We start from the raw sequence: 27406 nt of genomic DNA, 5'->3' as shown, positions 1-27406 counted from the left end.
AATGTCTGCTATATAACCCATGGTTGTATTACAGCTCCCTACTTGCTGAGACCCTGCTGTACCTCCATATACCTCTGAGTTATTGTTTTATCTATTTATTTTTTTAAATTGCACTACTTTGTATTATAGAAGCGTTCTCCCTTTGGTGTACAATAAATCCATATCATATGGTGGCACAGGAAGTTCCTATGGAGTAGTAAAATAGAGCCCTCAGACTTTATCCTGCCATGTTGACTTTGTGTACAACAGCTTTGCCATTTGCTTGAGGCCCAAGTCACTTGCTGGTTACCTATGGTCTTTGTAAACTGTGTGTTGTGATAAAGTCCCACTAATTGATTTTGTTAATTTTTTTTTAATTTGATAAGCTGATGAAGATGAAGACAAGGATGATGACTTCAGAGCTCCCCTTTACAAGAATGTGGAGATCAAAAGAATACAAGTACGGATGAAATGGTGTGCCACCTGTCACTTTTACCGGCCTCCTCGCTGTTCACACTGCAGTGTCTGTGATAACTGTGTGGAGGTAAGTCTTATGCTTTAAGTGTTATTACACTCAATATTCCAACATGAGGAAAGTGGTTTTCCTGAACATACATATCGTTGACACTGCCGGATTAGCTGTTGAAAGAGACTGTAGCATTCACGAGTGCTATAGCTTTTTATTCTTGCCCTGATTATTTCATGTTAGTCGATCACATGGTACAACAGCAGTTCAGTCCCATTCAAATGATTAGGGCTGAGCTGAAATGCCAAATTCGTTATCTATGTAGTGTACATAGCTGTGCTTGGTATTGAGTGAAGAGGCCACAGTACGCACCTGGACACTACAGCCTCTTCAACCAGCTGATCTGTGGGGATCCTGGGAGTCAGACCCCACCTATTGCATACTGATTAGAGATGAGCGAGTACTGTTCGGATCAGCCGATCCGAACAGCACGCTCCATAGAAATGAATGGATGCACCTGGTACTTCCGCTTTGACGGCGGCCGGCCGCTTAACCCCCCGCATGCCGGCTACGTCCATTCATTTCTATGCGAGCGTACTGTTCGGATCGGCTGATCCGAACAGTACTCGCTCATCTCTAATACTGATGACTTAACCCAAGTGAGAAATTATCAATATATATGTCATGGAAAATCCCTTTTAACCATAAATTTAACATACTGCTCTTAATCTGCACATGCAAATTGCTTATGTTCACCAGGCCTCATTGTGGTGTAATGCTCTTGTTTATCAAAGAAAACTTCTGACATGTTAGGTATATTGAAATGATGGAAGTATACTTTAACAACGCCATGTCACTATATTTATTGATGGCATATTCATTAAATAAATATCTATTCACTGTAGGGTGAACCAGTGTACTCCCACTGATGCAAAACAATTTTTTATTAACCCAGAGTGCAACAAAATAAAAACTGAACAAAAAACTCTTCAGACGTATACTCGCTTCAGCATCTAATGTTTGTACCAGAAGTTTAGTGCACACACCAAATGGAACTAAGAATTTTGAGAGAGATTCTCATTTATGAAATATTTTATTAGTTTAATACATGCAGTACTGTGCTTTGAGAACTTTTTTTTTTTCTTTCTGTAGGACTTTGATCATCACTGCCCCTGGGTGAATAACTGCATAGGACGCAGGAATTATCGCTATTTCTTCCTGTTCCTGCTGTCTCTGAGCACACACATGGTTGGAGTTTTTTCGTTTGGCCTCATATTTGTCCTGCACCATCTGGAGGTTCTAGGAGAAGCCCACACTAGTATTACGTATCCTTTCAGTGCACAAAAAGCACATGTAAATTCTAGCTGACCTTCTGTTGTCAGTTGACAAACAATATTTCCCACTAATGATTACTCTTTGATTCATTTGTCTCTGACTGCCATATTCCTACAAGTGATTTCTGCCATGATCTAAGAATATGATAGCCAGAAACAACTAGTTGGTGCAATATTGCCTTGCACTGCCCTGAGAATAAACACTATGCACTTTTAATGCCAGGTATTATTAAACTTGGTTAGATCATGTTATTCTTCTTATATAGAAGGTTTAGAAAAATACTTATTGTTGAACTGTAAGATTGACCCAGAGCACAGTCTGTCATGTATAATATCTAGAGATGAGCGAACACTAAAATGTTCGAGGTTCGAAATTCGATTCGAACAGCCGCTCAATGTTCGTGTGTTCGAACGGGTTTCGAACCCCATTATAGTCTATGGGGAACAGATACTCGTTAAGGGGGAAACCCAAATCCGTGTCTGGAGGGTCACCAAGTCCACTATGACAACCCAGGAAATGATGCCAACACCTCTGGAATGACACTGGGACAGCAGGGGAAGCATGTCTGGGGGCATCTAACACACCAAAGACCCTCTATTACCCCAACATCACAGCCTAACAACTACACACTTTACACACTCAATACCACCTCTCTGACAGTAGGAAAACACCTTGAAACATGTGTATTTGGCACTTGCAGTGAGGAGAGCTTGTCACCAGCAGTGAATTTGGCCCTTGTAGTCAGTTGAGGTTGGCACCAACATTTGTTTTGAAAATCAGGGTGGATTGAGCCTCTAACCAGCAGAGTTTGGGCAAATTCATGGTGGAGGGAGCCTCTAAAAACCCCAGTTTGGACCAATTCATGGTGGAGGGAGCCTCTAAACAGCCCAGTTTGGGCAAATTCATGGTGGAGGGAGCCTCTAAACAGCCCAGTTTGGGCAAATTCATGGTGGAGGGAGCCTCTAAAAACCCCAGTTTGGACCAATTCATGGTGGAGGGAGCCTCTAAAAACCCCAGTTTGGACCAATTCATGATGGAGGGAGCCTCTAAACAGCCCAGTTTGGGCAAATTCATGGTGGAGGGAGCCTCTAAACAGCCCAGTTTGGGCAAATTCATGGTGGAGGGAGCCTCTAAAAACCCCAGTTTGGACCAATTCATGGTGGAGGGAGCCTCTAAAAACCCCAGTTTGGACCAATTCATGATGGAGGGAGCCTCTAAACAGCCCAGTTTGGGCAAATTCATGGTGGAGGGAGCCTCTAAAAACCCCCAGTTTGGACCAATTCATGGTGGAGGGAGCCTCTAAAAACCCCAGTTTGGACCAATTCATGGTGGAGGGAGCCTCTAAACAGCTCAGTTTGGGCAAATTCATGGTGGAGGGAGCCTCTAAACAGCCCAGTTTGGGCAAATTCATGGTGGAGGGAGCCTCTAAAAACCCCAGTTTGGACCAATTCATGGTGGAGGGAGCCTCTAAAAACCCCAGTTTGGACCAATTCATGGTGGAGGGAGCCTCTAAACAGCCCAGTTTGGACCAATTCATGGTGGAGGGAGCCTCTAAAAACCCCAGTTTGGACCAATTCATGGTGGAGGGAGCCGCTAAACAGCCCAGTTTGGACCAATTCATGGTGGAGGGAGCCTCTAAACAGCCCAGTTTGGACCAATTCATGGTGGAGGGAGCCTCTAAAAACCCCAGTTTGGACCAATTCATGGTGGAGGGAGCCGCTAAACAGCCCAGTTTGGACCAATTCATGGTGGAGGGAGCCTCTAACCAGCAGAGTTGGTGGAAATCAGGGTGGAGGGAGCCTCTAACCAGCAGAGTTGTGGGAAAGCAGGGTGGAGGGAGCCTCTAACCAGCAGAGTTGTGGGAAAGCAGGGTGGAGGGAGCCTCTAACCAGCAGAGTTGGTGGAAATCAGGGTGGAGGGAGCCTCTAACCAGCAGAGTTGGGGGAAATCAGGGTGGAGGGAGCCTAGTATTAGCAGAATTGTGCAACGCTTATGGTGGATGAGTATGAGGATGCGGAGGAATTGGAGAGGTTGAGTACAGACATGGAGTTTCATGTTGGGGTGCTTTACACAGGTGGGCACAAAAATGAAGGCTCTATCCAGTGGTGGTTCATTTTTATCAAAGTGAGCCGGTCGGCACTCTCAGCTGACAGACGGGTGCGCTTGTCAGTGATGATGCCACCGGCTGCACTGAACACCCTCTCAGATAGGACGCTGGCGGCAGGACAGGACAGCACCTCCAAGGCATATAGGGCAAGTTTAAGCCACAGGTCCAACTTCGACACCCAATACGTGTAGGGCGCAGAGGGGTCGGAGAGGACAGGGCTGTGGTCGGAAAGGTATTCCCGCAACATGCGCCTATACTTCTCACGCCTGGTGACACTAGGACCCTCCGTGGCGGCACTTTGGCGAGGGGGTGCCATCAAGGTGTCCCAGACCTTAGACAGTGTGCCCCTCGTTTGTGTGGACCGGTGAGAACTTGGTTGCCTACTGGAGGAACTGCCCTCCCTGCCGCCAACGTCACATGCTGGAAACATCTCCATCATATTCTGCACCAATTGCCTGTGGCAAGCATTGATGCGATTGGCCCTCCCCTCTACCGGAATAAAAGACGAGATGTTTTTATACCGGGGGTCAAGGATAGCAAAGATCCAGTACTGGTTGTCCTCCATGATTTTGACAATACGCTTGTCGGTTGTAAAGCACCCCAACATGAACTCAGCCATGTCTGCCACAGTGTTAGTTGGCATGACTCCTCTGGCCCCACCGGAAAGTTCAATCTCCATTTCCTCCTCATCCTCCATGTCTACCCATCCGCGCTGCAACAATGGGACGATTCGAAGTTGCCCGGAAGCCTCCTGTATCACCATCACATCATTGGACAACTCTTCTTCCTCCTCCTCCTCCTCCTCCTCCTCCTCCATTAAACGCAGTGAAGCGGACAGATGTGTGGACCTACTCTCCAGCTGTGACAGATCGGATGCTATCCCTAACTCCTCTGTGTGATCTGAGTTATCCCTGATGTCAATCAGGGATTCTCTCAGAACACACAAGAGCGGGATTGTAAGGCTCACCATCGCATCCTTCAGAGCTCACCCTCCTTGTGGACTCCTCAAAGACTCGTAGGATGTCACAAAGGTCTCTCATCCATGGCCACTCATGGATGTGAAACTGAGGCAGCTGACTTTGTGGCACCCTAGGGTTTTGTAGCTGGTATTCCATCAAAGGTCTCTGCTGCTCAACCACTCTATTCAACATCTGAAACGTTGAGTTCCAGCGTGTGGGGACGTCGCACAAAAGCCGGTGTTGTGGCACATGCAGGCGTTGCTGGAGAGATTTTAAGCTAGCAGCGGCTACTGTCGACTTGCGAAAGTGGGCGCACATGCGCCGCTCTTTCACCAGTAGCTCTGGAACATTGGGGTAGCTCTTTAGGAAACGTTGCACCACTAGGTTGAAGACGTGGGCCAGGCATGGAACATGTTGGAGTCCGGCAAGCTCCAGAGCTGCTACCAGGTTCCGGCCATTATCACAAACGACCATGCCTGGGCCCAGGTGCAGCGGCTCAAACCATATTGCCGTCTCATCGAGGAGGGCATCCCTCACCTCGGAGGCAGTGTGCTGTCTGTCCCCCAAGCTGATCAGCTTCAGCACAGCCTGCTGACGTCTACCAACGCCAGTGCTGCAACGTTTCCAACTCGTAGCTGGGGTCAATCTAACAGCGGAGGAGGTGGCGGAGGAGGAGGCGGTGGCGGAGGAGGAGGCGGTAGAGGAGGAGGAGGAGGGGGGTGTTCTTCTCGTGTCCCTGCCAGGAATGTTAGGCGGGGAGACGAGGTACACCGGGCCAGTTTGGGAAGCAGTCCCAGCCTCAACTACATTCACCCAGTGTGCCGTCAGTGAAATGTAGCGTCCCTGTCCGCATGCACTTGTCCACGCGTCGGTGGTCAAGTGGACCTTTGTGCAAAGCGCGGAACTAAGGGCCCGCCTGATGTTGAGTGACACGTGCTGGTGCAAGGCGGGGACGGCACACCGGGAGAAGTAGTGACGGCTAGGGACGGCATAGCGAGGTGCCGCAGTTGCCATCAGGTCCAGGAAGGCGGGAGTTTCAACAAGCCGGAACGCCAACATCTCCTGGGCCAGCAGTTTAGCGATGTTGGCGTTCAAGGCTTGCGCGTGTGGGTGGTTAGCAGTGTATTTCTGCCGCCGCTCCAATGTCTGAGAGATGGTGGGTTGTTGTAAAGAAGCGCCTGATGGTGCCTTTGATGGTGCAGGAGAAGGAGATAAGACAGGAACAGGGGAGGATGAGGGAGAAGTCAACAAAGTGGCGGAGGCAGATGAAGTGGTGTCCTGGCTCGTCCTCTGGAGTGCATCGCCAGCATAGTCAGCAGAGGCAGTGGCAGTGGCGTGAACGGCAGGCGGCCTTTGTCCTGCCGTTGCTGCCTGCCACTGATTCCAGTGCTTGGATTCCAAATGACGGCGCATTGAAGTGGTGGACAGGTTGCTCTTCTCAGAGCCCCTAATCAATTTCGAGAGGCAAATTGTGCAGACAACACTATATCTGTCCTCGGCGCATTCCTTGAAAAAACTCCACACCTTCGAGAAACGTGCCCTCGAGGTGGGAGTTTTTCGGGGCTGGGTACGAACTGGAACATCTTGGGAGATTCCGGGTGTGGCCTGGCTTCGCCTAAGCTGCTGACCTCTGCCTCTGCCTCTAGCTACCCTTTTTGGTGCTGCACCTGCCTCAACATCCACACTACTTTCCCCGCTTGACATCCCCCCTGTCCAGGTCGGGTCAGTGTCCTCATCATCCACCACTTCTTCCTCTTCCAACTCCTGTCTCATCTCCTCCTCCCGCACAATGCGCCGGTCAACTGGATGCCCTGACGGCAACTGCGTCACATCATCGTCGATGAGGGTGGGTTGCTGGTCATCCACCACCAAATCGAACGGAGATGGAGGAGACTCTAGTGTTTGAGCATCTGGACACAGATGCTCCTCTGTTAGGTTCGTGGAATCGTGACGTGGAGAGGCAGGTTGAGGGACAATGAAAGGAGCGGAGAACAGCTCTGGGGAGCAGGGACAGTTGGGGTTATTGTTCTGTGAAGCTTGGGAATTTTGGGAGGAAGGAGGACAAGACTGTTGGGTAATAGGAGGAGAGGAGGCAGAGTCTGACTGGCTGCTGGACAATGTGCTGTAAGCGTTCTCTGACAGCCATTGCAAGACCTGTTCCTGGTTCTCGGGCCTACTAAGGTTTGTACCCTGCAGTTTAGTTAATGTGGCAAGCAACCCTGGCACTGTGGAGTGGCGCAATGCTTGCTGCCCCACAGGAGTAGGCACGGGACGCCCTGTGGCTTCACTGCTACCTTGCTCCCCAGAACCATTCCCCCGACCTCGCCCACGGCCTCGTCCACGTCCCTTTCCGGGAGCCTTGCGCATTTTGAATTCCCAGTTAGAAATTGGCACTATATACCAGTAGCAAAAATTGTGGGTGCACGTAACCCCAATATATTCTTTGAATTCCCAGTCAGACAATGGCACTATATACCAGTAGCAAGAAATGAGGGTATTTATAACCCCAATATATTCTTTGAATTCCCAGTCAGACAATGGCACTATATACCAGTAGCAAGAAATGAGGGTATTTGTAACCCCAATATATTCTTTGAATTCCCAGTCAGACAATGGCACTATATACCAGTAGCAAGAAATGAGGGTATTTATAACCCCAATATATTCTTTGAATTCCCAGTCAGACAATGGCACTATATACCAGTAGCAAGAAATGAGGGTATTTATAACCCCAATATATTCTTTGAATTTCCAGTCAGAAACTGGCACTATATGGCAGTAGCAAGAAATGAGGGTATTTGTAACCCCAATATATTCTTTGAATTCCCAGTCAGACAATGGCACTATATACCAGTAGCAAGAAATTAGGGTATTTGTAACCCCAATATATTCTTTGAATTCCCAGTGAGACAATGGCACTATATACCAGTAGCAAAAATTGTGGGTGCACGTAACCCCAATATATTCTTTGAATTACCAGTCAGAAACTGGCACTATATGGCAGTAGCAAGAAATGAGGGTATTTATAACCCCAATATATTCTTTGAATTCCCAGTCAGACAATGGCACTATATACCAGTAGCAAGAAATGAGGGTATTTGTAACCCCAATATATTCTTTGAATTCCCAGTCAGACAATGGCACTATATACCAGTAGCAAGAAATGAGGGTATTTATAACCCCAATATATTCTTTGAATTCCCAGTCAGACAATGGCACTATATACCAGTAGCAAGAAATGAGGGTATTTATAACCCCAATATATTCTTTGAATTCCCAGTCAGAAACTGGCACTATATGGCAGTAGCAAGAAATGAGGGTATTTGTAACCCCAATATATTCTTTGAATTCCCAGTCAGACAATGGCACTATATACCAGTAGCAAGAAATGAGGGTATTTGTAACCCCAATATATTCTTTGAATTCCCAGTGAGACAATGGCACTATATACCAGTAGCAAAAATTGTGGGTGCACGTAACCCCAATATATTCTTTGAATTCCCAGTCAGAAACTGGCACTATATGGCAGTAGCAAGAAATGAGGGTATTTGTATTCCCAATATATTCTTTGAATTCCCAGTCAGACAATGGCACTATATACCAGTAGCAAGAAATGAGGGTATTTGTAACCCCAATATATTCTTTGAATTCCCAGTCAGACAATGGCACTATATACCAGTAGCAAGAAATGAGGGTATTTGTAACCCCAATATATTCTTTGAATTCCCAGTGAGACAATGGCACTATATACCAGTAGCAAAAATTGTGGGTGCACGTAACCCCAATATATTCTTTGAATTACCAGTCAGAAACTGGCACTATATACCAGTAGCAAGAAATGAGGGTATTTATAACCCCAATATATTCTTTGAATTACCAGTCAGAAACTGGCACTATATGGCAGTAGCAAGAAATGAGGGTATTTGTAACCCCAATATATTCTTTGAATTCCCAGTCAGACAATGGCACTATATACCAGTAGCAAGAAATGAGGGTATTTATAACCCCAATATATTCTTTGAATTCCCAGTCAGACAATGGCACTATATACCAGTAGCAAGAAATGAGGGTATTTGTAACCCCAATATATTCTTTGAATTCCCAGTGAGACAATGGCACTATATACCAGTAGCAAAAATTGTGGGTGCACGTAACCCCAATATATTCTTTGAATTACCAGTCAGAAACTGGCACTATATGGCAGTAGCAAGAAATGAGGGTATTTATAACCCCAATATATTCTTTGAATTCCCAGTCAGACAATGGCACTATATACCAGTAGCAAGAAATGAGGGTATTTGTAACCCCAATATATTCTTTGAATTCCCAGTCAGACAATGGCACTATATACCAGTAGCAAGAAATGAGGGTATTTATAACCCCAATATATTCTTTGAATTCCCAGTCAGACAATGGCACTATATACCAGTAGCAAGAAATGAGGGTATTTATAACCCCAATATATTCTTTGAATTCCCAGTCAGAAACTGGCACTATATGGCAGTAGCAAGAAATGAGGGTATTTGTAACCCCAATATATTCTTTGAATTCCCAGTCAGACAATGGCACTATATACCAGTAGCAAGAAATGAGGGTATTTGTAACCCCAATATATTCTTTGAATTCCCAGTGAGACAATGGCACTATATACCAGTAGCAAAAATTGTGGGTGCACGTAACCCCAATATATTCTTTGAATTCCCAGTCAGAAACTGGCACTATATGGCAGTAGCAAGAAATGAGGGTATTTGTATTCCCAATATATTCTTTGAATTCCCAGTCAGACAATGGCACTATATACCAGTAGCAAGAAATGAGGGTATTTGTAACCCCAATATATTCTTTGAATTCCCAGTCAGACAATGGCACTATATACCAGTAGCAAGAAATGAGGGTATTTGTAACCCCAATATATTCTTTGAATTCCCAGTGAGACAATGGCACTATATACCAGTAGCAAAAATTGTGGGTGCACGTAACCCCAATATATTCTTTGAATTACCAGTCAGAAACTGGCACTATATACCAGTAGCAAGAAATGAGGGTATTTATAACCCCAATATATTCTTTGAATTACCAGTCAGAAACTGGCACTATATGGCAGTAGCAAGAAATGAGGGTATTTGTAACCCCAATATATTCTTTGAATTCCCAGTCAGACAATGGCACTATATACCAGTAGCAAGAAATGAGGGTATTTATAACCCCAATATATTCTTTGAATTCCCAGTCAGACAATGGCACTATATACCAGTAGCAAGAAATGAGGGTATTTGTAACCCCAATATATTCTTTGAATTCCCAGTGAGACAATGGCACTATATACCAGTAGCAAAAATTGTGGGTGCACGTAACCCCAATATATTCTTTGAATTCCCAGTCAGACAATGGCACTATATGGCAGTAGCAAGAAATGAGGGTATTTGTAACCCCAATATATTCTTTGAATTCCCAGTCAGACAATGGCACTATATACCAGTAGCAAGAAATGAGGGTATTTATAACCCCAATATATTCTTTGAATTCCCAGTCAGACAATTGGAGCAAAAAAGGCGCCAGGGAAGGTGGGAGGGGAATCGAGTAATGGCGCACTTTACCACGCGGTGTTCGATTCGATTCGAACATGCCGAACAGCCTAATATCCGATCGAACATGAGTTCGATAGAACACTGTTCGCTCATCTCTAATAATATCATAATCCCAATAAATTATATAATAAACTTCCAGAAATTAGGCACCACCATGAGACCGAACAGACAACAGGGTGCTTGGAACAGGTGAGTACGCTTTTTTTTTATTTTTTATATATATATATATATATATATATATATATATATATATATATATATATATATATATATAGTATTTTTATAGTATTTTTTTATGTCTACTTCACTGATATCCCATTACTATATGGGGGCCAGTGATGGGGGGCTAATATCCTGTGTGGGGCATTGGGGGGAATATTAAGGGGTTGCCTGGGTTTAATATTTTTATGGTCTAACCTCAGGATCGATAGGGGGCTAACACCCGGTCCCATCAGTTGTACGGAGTAATTTTCTGAGTCATTTCCATCATGTACAAAATATTGGGATAGGCCATCAATATTATATCTGTGGGAGTCCGACTGCTGGAATGTTAATTCCAGGAGCCACGCTGCTTGCTTGCTAGAGAGTCTGGTTCTGACACATCTCCAACCTCTAGTGAGCTTTGCTATGGACCCTCTCCAGTTTACCTATCCGCCGGGGATTGGGGTGGATGATGCCATCATCCACCTTCTTCTTACCTGGAGAAACCAGAGAACACAGTGAGAATAATGTTCTTTGACTTCACCAGTGACTCTAACACCAAACAGCCAGGGAAACTGAGGGACAAGCTGAACCGTGTTGGAGTGGACCACCACCTCTTCAACTGGATCCTAGACTACCTCACAAACCAACCTCAGTATGTGAGAGCCCGGGGCTGTGTGTCAGACACCGTGATCTGTAGTACAGAGACGCTACAAGGTACAGTTCTTGCCCCTTTCCTCTTCACACTGTAAACTACTGACTTTAGGGCAGTGATTCTTAACCAGGGTCTGGTCGAACCCTAGGCCCTATGCACGGTTCACTTTGTGTACCAGTAAAAAAAAAACCCATATACCTTTGTCTTGAATTTGGAAAAAACTCATATTTGATTTATCACTAAAGAAGGGTTCGGTGAATGTGCTTATGAAACTGGTGGGTTCGGTACCTCAGACAAGGTTAAGAACCACTGCTTTAGGTACAAGTCATCCAGCTGCTACTTACAAAAGTGCTCCGAAGACTCTGCAATAGTAAGCTCATCACAGTCTGAGACAACAGGGAGTACAGAGACTTCAACTGGAATTTTGTGGAATGGTGCCAGTGGAACCACCTCAGGATTAATGCTGGCAAGGAAATGATGGTGGACGTTAGTAAGCAGAGACATGCTCTGAATCTGCTGGACATCCAGGGGACAGGCATTGAGATAGTCATGACCTATAAGTACCTGGGTATGCTCCTTAATAACAACCTAGACTGGGCAGATCACCTGGATGCTCTCTACAGAAAGGGTCACAGCAGGCTTTACCTGCTCAGAAGGGCTGAGGGCCTTTGGAGTCCAAGGGGCACTAATTAGGGCCTTTTTCAACTCTGTGGTAGCATCAGTCATCTTCGGAGTGGCCTGCTGGGGGAGTAGCATTCCAGCCAGGGATAGGAATAGACTTGATAGGCTGGTTAGAAGGACAAGCTCTCTCCTGGGGAGCCCACTGGACCCAGTGCAGGTGGTGGGTGACAGAAGAATACTATCTGTGGTGACCTCCATGCTGGAGAATAACTCCCATCCCATGCATGAGACCGTGATAGAACTGGGCAGTACTGTCAGTGACCGACTGCTTCACCCCAAGTGTGAGAAGGAGCGCTATTGGAGACCCATCCTCTCAACCACAGTTAGGCTGTATAATCAACACCAGGTTAAGCATAGAGCATTTTGCACATAGAACTAAATGATCCTGAAGTTTTTTCTTTTAGTTATGACTCCTACTATCTTTTTATCTTCTATTATGAGTTATTTTATGTGTTGTTTTTTTTTAACATTTTGTATTATTATTGTACTAGACCTGTTATTATCTGTACCCATGCTGTATCAGTACACCAAATCTGCAGGGGTCCAGACATCCCAGTCAGACACTAGGGGTGATGAGGTTAAAGAGAGTCACTAGATTCTAGAATATCATTTCTGGTCCATAGATAGGTTAGGGTCACCTGAATCAAACTGTGTTTTTCCTTTGAATCTGTAGCTAAGATATTTCTGATTTTTAATTTTTTTTTGTCAATTTGCAAATAAGCTCCTTGGAGCAGCAAGGCTGCTGCTGCGTGGAAGAGGTAAGCAACCATGTCCATATTGCTCCAACGAGCCAATTTGCACTTTGACAAAAATGGTGAGATCTGGCACCTGTGGCAATGATTCACAAGGAAAAAATACTATTTAAAGTTAAGGCCCCACGTTACAGAAACACAGTTTTTGTTTTTTTTGTTGCAGGTTTTGCTGCGTCTTTTTGAGCCAAAGTCAGGAGTAGATTGAAAAGGAATGGAAAATATAAAGGAAGCTGTTAGATATTTCCTTTCTGTTAAATGCACTCCAGACTTTGGCTCAAAAAACCGCAGCAAAATTTGCAACAAAAAACGCTGCGTTTCCGCAACGTGGTGCTTTAGCCTAAGGCTGAGGCCCCACATTGTAGAAATACAGCTTTTTTATTGTTGCAGATTTTGCAGTGTTTTTTTGGACTCCTCTGTCACCCATCTGTCTGAAAAGCAAAACATCTCAGGGCACAATTACGAACAGTTGTTTTGGGGAATTACTGTACATATAATATCTATGAAAAATTATATCTTATTAAAATCTATTGTGAAGAGCTAAAATCCTTATCGCATTGGTCCAGTATATCAGTCATGTGTGTGGCTGGCCTGTTTTTCATTCCTGTTGTTGGTCTCACTGGCTTCCATATTGTTCTTGTTGTAAGAGGGCGCACCACCAATGAACAGGTAAAAAGAAAATAAATATTTTATAATGATCCATAATTTGGTATATACGAGCTCTACTTTCCATGTTGCTAAACTGCTAGCAGGCCATGTTATGAAATAGTGTTGATAATACATTTTACTTCTCTAACTACTCAAATCTGTTTTACATATTGACTTCTTTTAGGAGACTTGCCTATTATAAAAAAAAAAAAAATCTGGCCTCGAACCTTTTGTAACTGTTGGTTAAATATACATATATTTAAATATATTTTTGTTTGAACATTTCAATTTCCTTTTCACATGCTTATCTTGATAACCTTTTCCCAGGTGACAGGAAAATTTCGTGGAGGAGTTAATCCTTTCACCAGAGGATGCTGTGGGAACATACAACATGTTTTGTGCAGTCCATTATCACCAAGGTAAGAAGTTTGGTAACACTTCAGTCTCCCGTGCTTCTGGTCTTGCATGGTATGTAATACCAGTTGTAACTGTAGGTACAATGTCTAGCCTTAATACAGATATCTTGAAAAGCTAAAGAGACTCTTTGCATGTCAGAATAACCACTGATAAAATCTATATATTTTTTTTGTTTTACAGTATAGGAGAACCAGAGTTTCTATAGGTTTTTTTTATGCATTTGTTTTTACATGCATTTACTTTTACACCTGGTCTTTAGTCATACATTAATCCTGTATTGGTCCCTCCCCTTTGTGTCTTCTGTTTGTGTTTCCCCTTTAAGACTGGTTGGTTGTACCTTCTTTTATGTCCATACTCATCTGAGGAAGGGGCTGGTCTCCCACATGTCATGCATATGGATATTTATTTAATAAGTTAAAGGGGCTCTATCAGCATGATTTTGCTGATAGAGCCCCACATATGCGTGAATAGCCTTTAAAAAGGCTATTCAGGCACCGTAAAAGTTACATTAAACTACCCCCCCGTTTTAAAATAATACCCTAAAAAAGAATGTGATCTACTTACGCATCGTGCACGCTGGGCGGGCATTCAGGGTGCGCCGTCTTCTTCATCCACGCCTCCTCTTCGTCCGATGTCCTCGGGTCCCGTCCTCCGGCGCTCGTGAACTGACATTGATTTAAAAAAATGGCCTGGGCGCATGCACAGTAGTATGCGGCTTCTACTACAGCTACTGCGCACGCGCCCAGGCCATTTTTTTAAATCTATGTCATTTAGCGAGTGCCGGAGGAGGACGGGACCCGAAGACATCGGAGGAAGAAGTGGTGTGGAAGAAGAAGACACACCCTGAATGCCCGTCCAGCGTGCATGATGCGCAAGTAGATCATTCTTTTTTAGGTTTTGCTGATAGAGCCCCTTTAAATGTGAAATCTATGCTTGTGTAGGATCTATTCTGGGCTCTTCCACAGTCAGCTCTGGTTTTCAATACAAAACGTCTGGATTATTCTGACTTGCAGATTCAGACACTAATCCCTGTGTTGATATTTGTGCCAGTTGTTTTTGTGACTTATCACAATGTCAAAAGGTGAGAACCCACCTATATAAAGATTTATTTAGCAAAATAGTATCTTACAGTACTGCCCTTTTTATAGTGTAGGTTTTCTTCCACTAGGTCTGGCATAAGCTTTTAAATTGTAGTTAGTTGCTCATTGACTCCTTGGCAACAGACTACATACTTATTATCCAGTGCTTCCTGTAATGTAAAAAAGTGACAATTTGTAGTCTGACAAGGAAACCATGGAATCCAGTTAGCAAAATTTTAAGTGGCATGCAATGAATTTCATGAAGATTGAATGGACACTTTAAAAAGGCTGTTCCTAACTTAAATGCTTTCCTACTGCCACATGACTATATAAGTTATGGTTGACGGTCATTTGTGAGCGGTCATATTAACATGGCAATGGCTTTATTCGATTGCTAACAATAGGTTTTACTGCAAATCCCTCTGATCATTGCTGTGCAGCAACAGTAGCAGTACTACAGCTCTGCTACTTCCATAACCTTATTGATGACTTAGTCAACCGTGAATACAGCATCTAGGTAGTTGGACACAGGTGAGGGCTCCCTGTCATATCCTATCGGTGCCCTGAAATGTCATTCTGGAGTTCTGGTGGATTGTAATGGAAGCTGAGGACTTCACATAGCTATGTGCACATTTAGCTGTATCAATTATTAGCTGACGGACACTAATGCTTACATAGTGTTATATATGCCATCAGAAGATTGTTTTGTGACATCTTATATGAGCTAAAAAAAAAAAAAAAAAATTAAGTTGTGTAAATTTTATTAAAAAACAAAACACCCCCCCCCCAAAAAAACAAACAAACAAACAAACAAATAAAAAGTTGCTTTATGTAGCAAAACTAAATGAACTTTGGTTGGACAAAATGAGCATTTATCTTGCTCTGTGTTGAACTACACAATTTGCTGCTTGCTGCATGTGTGTTTTGCAAAAGTATATAAAGATAATACAATTTTTTTTTTAAAAAAAATGATGTAATTAAATACCAAAATTGCTGCTAATACTTTATTTTTGTAAACTAAACAAAAAAGCTGACAGATATTGAAAGACCATTGTTATTGTTTGTGTAATAAAAATTTGTACAATTTTGTATATACTTTCTGAATCCACTCCTCACTTTATTCTAGATCTCTGCTTGCTTGCTAGCATTCATTCATTCTTATTTCCAGTGGATAAAAATCGGTCTATGGTAATGGGATACTCAGTTCATGGTCATGGGATATACACACATATTGAACTCGTTACAAGACAGATATCTGAATACTGTGCTGTGCACCTGTGTGACCATCACATGGCCATCAATTAATTAATTAATTTATTTATTTTGTTTTCAGTGGAAGTAAGCTGAATCAATGACAGCAAGCAGAGATCTAGAAAATTGAGGAACTGTTCCCCCTTTTCTCTTTTATCTAGAAAATTGAGGAATTGATGCAGAAAGTATATGGGAATATTGTGTAACTTTTTATTGTATAAACAATAACATTGGTCTGTAAGTGGCCACCCCTTTAAATGTTCTTCAGAAAGTCCATCTAATATGTCCAGTCCTGGTGGTCCGAAGTATTCAGTAGCTCATTCTTACCACCTGGATCTTCTACAGGAAAAGCAAAGCAATTTTCAGAGATATTAATTAGACTTTCTGAGAGGGAATAAAAGACCACCAGACTTTTATATAAATATTGTCCACTTTCCATTCCCCTCTGTATGGCGTCTGTCATCAGTAAATTGGTTAGAAGCCTAATGATTGCTATAATAAAGGCATATATGGAAACTGAAGAATCACCTTTACAAAGTATTGTAATTGGGTGTATAACCATATTACTGCTAACAAACTCCCTTTAAGAGTCTGCGTCAAACAGGAGTAAATGGAATAAATCCACTTTGTTGCTTTCACAGTAAAGTAAATTTTGATAGCAGAAATAGTCTTTAGGTTTCTTAGAAATGGAAGAGGTGTTAAATGTTATGTAAAATTTCATTTTAGACTTTATAATAATTTGGTTTTCTGGGGCAAAGGACAGAAACCCTGAAGCATTATAAAATGGATTGCCAACAGTCAAAGGCTGAATTATAAGCCAGTTTGTAAATGATAGAAGATTAGTTGCAGTTTCTAAGAATGATGTGTCTGTGCTCTAATTGGCATCTTCTACAATATTTCTGCAAATGATTTTATCTGAAGTTTTAAGTATACATAATGTACCATGACCATCTGCTTTCATACAATTTACATGCCATACTAAAATGCATGAAAGTATAACTTGCCAACCGTGGAACTGTGTACAGTTGCTGAGGGAACTCTGTGATATAGTTCAATTGTTTTAATTATTGTCTAAATTAGTTTTGCGTATGTTCAGTCCATACATGTATAACAAAAGGACTTCTCCTCTTCATAAGATATGTGGTTGAACCAAAGAAGAGGCCGCCAATCACACTCAAGCCTCCATTTATACGTCAAGATCTGTCAGAAAGGCAAATAACGGTAAAGATAAGCGACAATGGTATCCAGGCTAATTTACACCGCTCCAAGGTGACTAACAAACTAAGTAAAATGTGTTAATTTCTCAATCTTCTATTATTCCTTATTTTAATAAACATACTTTATTTCAGTCCAAAGGAAGTTTAGAAGGTATAAATGATAAATCTCTGGATATACAGCCGTCTCTACCTCCGAAAGGAGACCCCACCAAATATTCAGACATGAAGGGAACACTGGGAAGTAGTGAAGGTAAAAGTAAGAGTCTCCTTAGTCTCCTACTAAGAAATGTTTTACATATGTTGTCATATAGTTGGAAGTCTGCAAAGAAAAATGCTTTTTTTTTTTTTTTTTTTTTTTTTTTATATATATATATATATATATATATATATATATATATATATATATATATATATATATATATATCGCCTCATCAGATGAATAGAGCAGTTTTCAAATTCAACATTTGGGAACTCTGAATCATGTGAGCACCATCCTAAAATCAGGTCTCGCATCCACTTGCGTCCCTGTGCGCCCTGTGTCAGTCTGCCGGGTTTCCGTCCTAAGTCCTAGAGAAAACTGTATAAGCGACGGCTTCCCAACGGCCAATTTAAAAAACCCATTCATTAGCATGGGTTATAAAAGCAAACCACCAGTGTCAGTCTGCAGCCTCTGCACGGGGAAACCGTTTGTTTTTTTTTTTGACCTGACACAAAGTCCTGCATGTCCGACTTTGTGTCCAGCCAAAAAGAACCCAGTTTCCCCGTGGAGAGGCTGCATACGGGGTGGAGGGTGTCTCCATCTCTGGAGAACTTAGGATGTCCATACTTTACAAGATCAGTAGCTTCCAGTGTTGGAACTGCACAGTTGGAAGCAGACAGCTTTATCCATTATTTAGTGGCTGTTCTAAGTTGCTGCAGGTTGGCTCCCTTTCACTACACAGTTGGATGGGTTATCTGCCTCTGTCCACTGTGTCATATTGGCACTCTTTGCTGCTGTGAACAGCTGATGAGCGAGAGTTATCAGACTCATCGCTGTGATATTCTTGACCTATTCTGAGCTTAGATCATCAATGTGAAAAATCTGGACAAACCCTGCATGCACAACTTTATCTTCCATTACAAAAGTAAACAAAGGTGACTGAAGATAGCGTCATGATGTTTACATTAGTGTCAATGGGAACGGACACAGAATCGGTCTGTGACAGTTTAATGTCTGTTGCTGTCATCCTATGATGGAAGACAGCAATGGACATTAGTAACTGTAGTGTGAACTTCCCTTAAGTCTTAGTATCCACAAAACACAAAGGCAGAACCATTAGTTATTAACATGATAGAGATATAGTTACTGCAGTTTTGCACAATGGTTTGGTATGCAATTATGTCATTGTAATGTGTTGTTTTATAGACAGTGGACTATCGCCAAAAATGATCAGTCCTCAAACTCCAGCCATGTACAAATACCGACCAGGATTTGGAGTGAACCCCAAAGTACATTACCACCCAGCAACAGAACAGGTAAACTAAAAGCTGCCATAAAACCACACACATTTTTTTTTTTCCAACTATACTATATTGTGATTTTGTGTATTAGTAAGCACTAAAAGTGATCTGCAATTTATAACTCAGACAAATATCTTTATAGCAGAAAAATATAAATGTACATCACGTTATGTAAAAATTGATTTAATTGAATTTACCTAGGGAGGAGAGAGGTTTTTTTTCTGCTTAGGGAGACTTAAGCCAACTTCACCTCCAGTTTTGGTCCAGAGACATGACCACACTCAGAGCTGGGACCTGGACTCCTGCATACATATTCATCTATGATGATAGGAGTCTCTGCTTTCCCATAGCTATATTGTCTATTATTGAAAACACCATTACAGTACCGGACAGTAGAGCTGTAAGGAAGCAGGAACTGGGAGTCCAGCTCAGGGTTCGGCGTGGTAAATGCTGTTGATATCTTGACTGTATCTCCTGGACCAGATTTGTCCATTTTAAACTGGCCTAACTCCCCCTATCTTCCAACTCCATTGTACCTGTGGCAGTTCCTTGCATGGTTCTGGTCTGTCCCAAGTATAGTCATTCATAAGACATCATAGTACCAGACACTGCTCCTATTTGGGCAAATTCACACATGTTTGTGTCTACCCCCATATCCATTCCTGTGAATTAAAAATGTACAATTATACTGACTTGGTGATTAAATATTTTTTATTCATACTGATACAGCGACTACCACATTCAACTAGTGCATTTGTTGATGTTAATATGGATTCTATTTTAATGTGTATTTAAATGAGTATTTTTAATTTCTGTATTTTTGATAATTTCCATAAATGCAGTACAGTTCCATTTTTTGAAAATTTGTGCAACTACCAAAATTCTGGTAATCACATAGCAATGATCAAAAAAAGTGAAAAAAATATTTTTAAAAAAAACTCTTTATTTCAGATTGCTATGCAAGATGGACTTAAGGACAGTGTGTTCTTGGAGGAAGACTGCAGGAATCATGATTACCAATCAGAACCCAACCTGGATTTTCAAGAGTACCGCAAGAACTCCCTCCATAAGTCCTATCAGTCATCTCCACTGCAACTTGACAACTTCACTGCCAACTCGCGCTCTCTGAGCCTTAAAAATTCAGGGCGTCGTGAGTCAGAGAAAATTCCTCTTCAGATGGTGAAATCAGAGGGTGACACTACTACACCATATAAGAGTGTTTTTTCCCCTAACGCCTTGTCTAATCGTAATGGGAGTTTATCTTATGACAGTTTGCTCAATCCAGTATCTCCAGCATCTGGTAAATGCACTGCACACACTGCCGCCAGTTCTGTGGGATACCATTCACCATATATGTCTGCCAAAATGTGCCATCTAAGAGGAGCAGAGCGGCAACCAGCTCAAAGTTTTAGTCCTGTATTGAGCAGGGCTGCCGGACATCAAAGGGATCCTTCTCCTGTGCGGTATGACAACCTTTCCAAATCCATTATGGCCTCAATCCAGGAAAGGAAGGAGATGGAGGAAAGGGAGAAGCTGCTACACTCTCATACAGATTCTGTTTTTGCAGACTCAGGGGTCTATGATACCCCGAGCACATACAGCTTACAGCAGGTCAGCTCTCTCTCAGAGAACCCACGTGTTACTTCAGGCCGGTATGGTTCAAAGGACAATCTCTTGGCAGGAGCTACTAGTTTTAGTTCCAGGAACCCTATTCTACAGTCCTCTGTATCCTCTCTTTCTAGTGCAGTCTCCAGAGCTCCTAGGACTTCCACTGCATCTTTGCAGGCTGATCTGGCCAATAACAATATCCAGAGTCATCAACCCTTGCAAGGACGGGTTAGTAATGGTTCATACAAGTCCCCAGGTCATCAGGTTCCATCTTCACCCTCTGGAATTCCTAGGTCGCCCTCTTATGGTGGAGGGAAATCGGTCACATTTCTTAATACCATGGAATTTGTAGAAGGAGCTTCCATGGCTGTTCAGAGGTAAGACTTTGAGGCAAAATGTGCTGTAGACATTAGTTTGTTTTTTGCTTTCATTCTATTTGCTTGTTTTTGGATGAGCTAGAACAGTGTGAACAACTGAGATATATTGAATGCAGGCTTCCTTATCCCACCACCATTGACTACTGTGAAGAAACTGCTTCTGGTGGAGGAGAAAGCCTGCATGGAATATATTGGACTCTGGGTGGTGCTAACATCAATTTCATGATTTTGATGAAAACCAGAACTGTGCTTCGTTGAAGTCAAATATAATTTTAACAGTATATGCGATACTAGGGCTAGAGATGAGCGAGTATTATTCGAAACGTCAGTTTCGAATAGCATGCACCCATAGGAATGAATGGATGCAGCCGATTCCATTCATTGCTATGGGGTGCATGCTATTCAAAACTGCCGTTTCGAATAGTACTCGCTCATCTCTAATTAGGGCCCATTCAGACAGTGGAATTTGGCACTAATTTGGAGACTGATTCCGTCTTAAAATCTTTGCCTTATGCAACCCTGATTGTATTCATTGGGAGGCATAGCTCAAAGTAGGATGCTGAAAAACTAGGCGACTTTCTCAGTCTTGATACAAATACCGGAAAGCCAAAGCCAGACGGTGAAAATGGAAAGGGATTTTAAGCGTAAGTCTGCCTCAAATTACTTTTCCATTGTGTGAACATACTCTTATGTTTATAATTGTGATAAGTAATAAAGATATAAAATAGGTCTGGGCAATAAATCAGCTATAAATTTTAGTTGCCATTTTCTTTTAATCCTGATGCCACACATTAGATGAATTTCAACCAAATCTGCTTTTTGTTTCTATGGGTTTTTTTTTTATTAATTTTGTTTGTGACTTGAAGAAGCTAAGTTTGCAATTGTATGCAACCTGTCAGGTGGTTTTTCCACCATAACTGTCCATACCATGTGCAGGATGAAGTAACTCCCTTTCCATTAGTTCCCCTCTGTAATCTTTCTGTTGCAGAAGGGAAGTTAGAAATGTTTGAAAGAATAAAAAGTCATATGTAATTTAATCTAAATAGTCACCCTTGCTGGTCACACCTCCTGGATATGATTGACATTCTCCTCACAGTTCCACCACTCCCTGCCATCACCAGTCCCTCTCCCTACCCACTGGCCTAATCTAGTGCAAGTGCTATTTCACCTGCTTCTCCTTGGCCGACTGATGCGCATATGCTCTTGTCAGGGAGCCGCTAGTATTAGAGTGCGCTGTACAAGGTCTCATCTTTTTATTGAGCCTACTCACTGGTTGTTGCACACTGTAGGGAACAGAGCAGAACACACACCTGGTCCGGAGCCTATGCAAGATCTGGACATCAGATAGCGAGGGAAGAGGGAACTGAGGGAGATGTCAGTCACACTCAGGAGGCATGAATATCAAGCAAACAGTGTGACTATACTGAAGCTGCTCCTCGTCCACTGGGACTAGTTAGGTTAATTTATATATGACTTTTTTATGCTTTCATACATTTAAAACTTTGCTACAACACAAAGGTTACAGAGGACACCAATGGAAAGGGAATTACTCAGTCTTGTACATAAGTCCAGTTTATGGTGGGAAGAAAAACCTGACAGTTTCCCTTTTTAAATGTTTTGTTAATACTGAATTAAAATTATCTGGATGTAAAACTTCACCAAAAATATAACTAACTTTTTCTTTTTGGGCCTGACCAAGATTAAAAAGTGATTACTTGCCTTCCATGCTGCATTAACTGGATCCATCAGTGCACCCCGCTGGTCTTATGGTTCACATTACATTCCACTCTCCTCTGCATCACTACCCGCTCGGTTTGTCTCATACAGGCCAAGCGTGAATAGTAGAATGGATGCATTGTGGTACCGAGGCGGTTGCAGGAGCATGGAAGGTAAGTAATGGCTTGTAATTCCTCACATCTTTCAAATCGCACCCAGATTGTGTTTTGTTTTTTTTTGTTTTATATGATCATTGCCACACATGATGAATAACATAACAGATTTCTGAATAGTAGACAAGGCCCATCTTGCCTTATGACTGGCGTAACACTTTAGGCCTGGTTCACATCTGCATTCAGTTCAGGGAGTCTGCTTGAAGACCCCCCCCCCCCCTCCCCAACGGAATATCGAATGCATTGACAAGCGGTGAGCAATGAAAGCACACGGATTCCATAAACTATAATGGGGTCCATGTGTTTTCCTGCACGAATCATGTGGAGAGGAAAGCAGTTCTTGAAATACTTTTCTCTCTGCATGTTTTGTGCGGACACCGCGTGGAAAACACACGGAACCCATTATAGTCTATGGGATCCGTTTTGCTTTCATTGCTCACTGCTTGTCAATGTGTTCGATATTCCGTTTGGGAAGTCCGCATGGGGACCCCCCCGAACGCAGATGTGAACCAGGCCTGATTGTATTTTATGTATTTTGGAAGACATGAGTTCAGTGTTCTGCCTCAAAATTCCATCTACAAAAAACTGTGAACCTAGCTTCTAGAATCGATGGGGATTTGTACAAAATAGTCACTTGATGAACTCCATTAGCAGGTGTGTTAGTGGTTGCCCACACTACGTGTATAAACCATATGTAGCATTAAGTGTTTTTTTTCATACAAATAATAATAATTTATATGTAATATTTGTATTATTTATATAGTTATTTACGTACTTAGTAGTAGTAATAATAGTATATATAAACTTATATTATCCGCCAGACTCTTGGTGGTAGACCAGGGGTTTCGGGCTTGATTCCAACCCCCAGATAATCCCTTTAACAATATGACACAAAAAAGAAGAGTAGAGCTTTAAAGTCTAAATGGATGACTGAATAGGCCCAATTTTCTATGGTCTCTCTGCAGTACTGTTGGTCTGTTAATGTTGGGTTAATTATAGAGTGAAGATAATTTTTGCTATAAAATGTGTAAAGAGAGTCTGCATCGCCTCCTCCCGTTTTAGTAAATACTTCTATTACTCATGAAATGACTATGTTTGAGTATCTTTTCTTTGTAATCCTTCATCATGTCATTCCTCCTGAATATTCCCAGTTTATTCCCAGGGGGGCTGAGAGATCTCTGTTAATGAAAAAGCCTTTTATATAAGATCAGGTATGGTTATGTGCCACGTTTGTAGCTGAGCAGTGAGAAAAGACTATGGAAATGTTTGCCATTCTGAAATGTATTGTTCCCCCTAGTGTACCTAATATGCTCCACAAGTAACAAGGTATAGCAGTGGGGTTCATTGGAAACTGATCAGGGATTCCCAAGAACAAAACAACAGTAAAGGCTGTAACTAGAGATGGCAAACTGATATACATTTCTCTACAGGACTTTAAGGTAGTAGGTATTCCCCAGACATGGCAAATAAATATATATATATATATATATATATATATATATATATATATATATATATATTTATTTATTTATTTTTATTATTTTTTTTCTTGTTGTCCTGTATGGTGATAGAATCTAGGTTAGCTCAATGTGTATTACCCACTTCACACATCCGGTTGTATATTTACTGTATAGGAAGAAGGCCCCCACACGGAGTATCATTTGTAACATACAGGTGACACTCTGCTGGAGTAGCAGTCAGGCTGTTTGGGAGCTCATACATCACGACCAACTATGATACAGTGAGTTCGGTGCACACGGCTGAGTTCAGTTCAGGAAGTCTGATCCACATAAGGACCATTTTTTCCAGACGGGTCATTGACGTGTATATGGTCACTTAGGTTGAAGCAAGGCATGAATACAAATTTTTTTTTTTTTTTCTCTGTTGCAAATGTAGACACAATTCTGGCACATTAACCTGATACTTTTGTTTGTAAACCTAGCAGAATATGACTTATAGTTGTTCAGGATAACTCGTTTTTAGGAAGGAGGCTAGGTGAAATTGACAAAAGAAACAAACAAACAAAAAACTCCTTACTTACCTGTCCCCACTGCACTGATGTCTTCCACTGCAGGCCGGACCTGCTGTTTCGGGGTCTGGTTCTGGCGGAAGTACCTGCCGCACATGACTTTTCCTTAGGCCAGTGATTAGCCTCAGAGGTTACGTGCGGTGGGGACTTTGGCAGACAGGTGAGTATGGGTTGTTTTTTTTTCTTCTGCCCCCCCCCCCCCCCCACACACACACACACACACCTTTCCTGGCCTCCTTACCAAAAACTATACTGAACAACAACTTTAGCTTAATGGTAGAATTGTAATAATCATCCTGTCTTCTCTTCAGGGAGGATCTGAAGACACCTCATGGTAAGATAAATGGACAGCCAAAGGGATTATCAAGGCCTGACTGTCGACTGGGATCCACATCTAGTTCACAGAGCACTACAACAGTGAGTCCTCGGCATTCTAGTGTAAAGAAGGTTTCTGGAGTTGGAGGCACTACATATGAAATATCAGTGTAGACGTCCCTGCTTGTAGGTGCCTTGACCACTTAGAAGACTGCAAGTAATGAACCAATCAAGTACAAGGCATATTTTTTTGGACTGTGTGGAAAAGAACGTGGTCAATGGGAGCTTTAAATCATGACTGAAGAAGAACCTCTAACAACAACTATGTTTATCCATGGGAAGACGTTGGATACATGATAAAAAGAAAAAAAATAAGCCATTGTACGTCTGTCTGTCCATGAAAAAGAAAACAAAAAAAAAACCAGAAGAAATGTTTTAAAACTTGTGATGTGAGAGCAGTGGGACAACATTTTATATTTTATTTTGTCGTTTTTTTTGTTTTTGGTTTTTTTTAATTTGTGATTTGCAGGATCTGAGTTTTTTTTGGGCCACAATAAAAGAATCAAGCTCTTCTGAGAACAAATCCCAGGATCAATGGATTAAAACAGAAACTAAAAAAAATTCCCCAGATGTCCTACGAAATGCCAATTTCTTCACATAGTAACTTTGATGATAAAGGGATGTTTGTGTGGCATGTGTTTGGGATAACAAAATACATACGTACATACATTCCTTATTAGTATCTGTTTCCTTCCTCCTTTAGGAATTCCACCTCATTCGTAAACTGTATGTATTAATGTCATCGATATTAGAATGATTTCATTCACTTTTAGATTATTGAGGAGTTTTGCAACTTGGGAGACAGTTCCTAAAGAATTGACAAATCCTCCATATAAGAAAATGATTCTAGTACTGCAGCTTGAGATGGAGTATATACTGATGAGACGGCTTCCAACCTTTTATTCTTCTTCACGTCTAACTTGAAGCTAAATAGATAAAGGGGTTGTCCAGAGCATTAACACATTGAATGACTTGCAGGAGGAAATGAATAAAATGTAATCCTACTCAGGAAGATGTCTAGGTTGGTAATGTAAGGAAGGCTGCTGTCTTTCTGGTTCAGCTCAATAGTTAAGCGGCCTCCTTCTCTGTCTCCTCTTCAGCTATGGCAGAGAAAATGGTGGCTTATGGCTAGTTCACACGGGACTAGTGACCTCGTATTTTGGTCCTGATTTTGATGCGGGATGCCGCGCCAGAATAGGACCAAAATGCGCCTGTGGCTTCCAACAGTCGCGGCCTCCCGCTCTGGAGTAGGCCCAAATGAATGGGCCTAGTCCGGAGAGTGCTGTCGCGAGACGGACGCCGGGGCTGAATCAGCCGCAGAATCCGCCTGAGGAATGGGCAGCTCACTTCTTTTTTTCCGTGAGCAGGATTATACCGCTCACAGAAAAAAAGGAAGCTAGCGGTCTACATAGACCTCTGTTGTGAGGGGGCGGATTCTGAGGTGGGTTCGGCATCAAAATCTACCCCTCTTTCCCCGTGTGAACGAGCCCTTAACTAATAAACTGAGTCAGAGAAACTCTTTCCTTCGCCGAAAAAGGCACGCAAACTTCTCTGCCCCTCTGAAAACCATCATGGAAGTGGCGTTTACTGGACCACGATGGGGAATCTGGACATTGGGGCAGGCTTCAGAATTTAAGTACACTTGTAAGATTTGTTCATTTCCTTTTTCAAAAAACATCCAGGGTACATTTTACTTTGCTGTAAGGAAATGTGAGACATCCTGGTTTCTCAGAGCATATATTGCCTTTCTTAAGCAAGTCTTTAAGGTCCAGTCTGTCCCAGATTACTCAGTGGAGTTGCAATTTTGCCTTGAGCTGAAAATCTTGGATGGCTCTTGGAAGCGTGCCTATCTCTTACTGCAGCATTACCATAATAAAATGTGAATGGGTCTTTGCACTACGTTAAGAATTCTGTTACATCTTGAGGAGACAAACTACTAATGTTCCACCAGGAGTATAAAGTATTATGTGAAGAAAAAAAAACGACAACAGAAGTAGTTTGTTTGTGAACTGCAGCATATTTTTATCCTTGGGTAAAATTTGTAAAATTTTACATTGATTTTTATATATCAAGTTTAGGCAACATGTTACCGTGTTTGTCCTTTTGTCGCTCTGTTGCCGTGGTGCATCAGTGTTCTGTTATACATGTAGATGTTTTCTTGCCTTAACCTTCACCTCTGGAACAGGGGTTAAGCAATGTGGTGCTGTGTGGCTGCTAATATTTGTAGCGTACTGCTCTTCTCTAGTCAGAATCCGAAGATTACCCCAATACACCATATAGAGAGGGCAGTTCCCAT

General features: G+C 42.2%; 1 protein-coding gene across 1 annotated transcript in view; it reads left to right on the top strand.

Moving 5' to 3' along the window:
* The window catches only part of ZDHHC8 (zDHHC palmitoyltransferase 8), a 65281-nt gene extending 38877 nt beyond the window's left edge, over window positions 1-26404 (top strand). Inside the window, exons 3-11 of the mRNA XM_075275249.1 lie at window positions 366-523; window positions 1598-1770; window positions 13287-13389; window positions 13696-13787; window positions 17252-17384; window positions 17465-17582; window positions 18738-18847; window positions 19784-20817; window positions 25047-26404. Coding sequence (XP_075131350.1) covers window positions 366-523; window positions 1598-1770; window positions 13287-13389; window positions 13696-13787; window positions 17252-17384; window positions 17465-17582; window positions 18738-18847; window positions 19784-20817; window positions 25047-25224 — 2099 coding nt within the window. The 3' untranslated portion in view covers window positions 25225-26404. The remainder of the gene's footprint in view (window positions 1-365; window positions 524-1597; window positions 1771-13286; window positions 13390-13695; window positions 13788-17251; window positions 17385-17464; window positions 17583-18737; window positions 18848-19783; window positions 20818-25046) is intronic.
* Window positions 26405-27406: the final 1002 nt, after the last annotated feature.

Source organism: Leptodactylus fuscus, chromosome 1 (genome assembly GCF_031893055.1).
Source record: "Leptodactylus fuscus isolate aLepFus1 chromosome 1, aLepFus1.hap2, whole genome shotgun sequence".
Taxonomy (NCBI): domain Eukaryota; kingdom Metazoa; phylum Chordata; class Amphibia; order Anura; family Leptodactylidae; genus Leptodactylus; species Leptodactylus fuscus.
The sequence above is the reverse complement of the archived record's forward strand: the minus strand, read 5'-3'. Positions and strand labels throughout refer to the sequence as shown.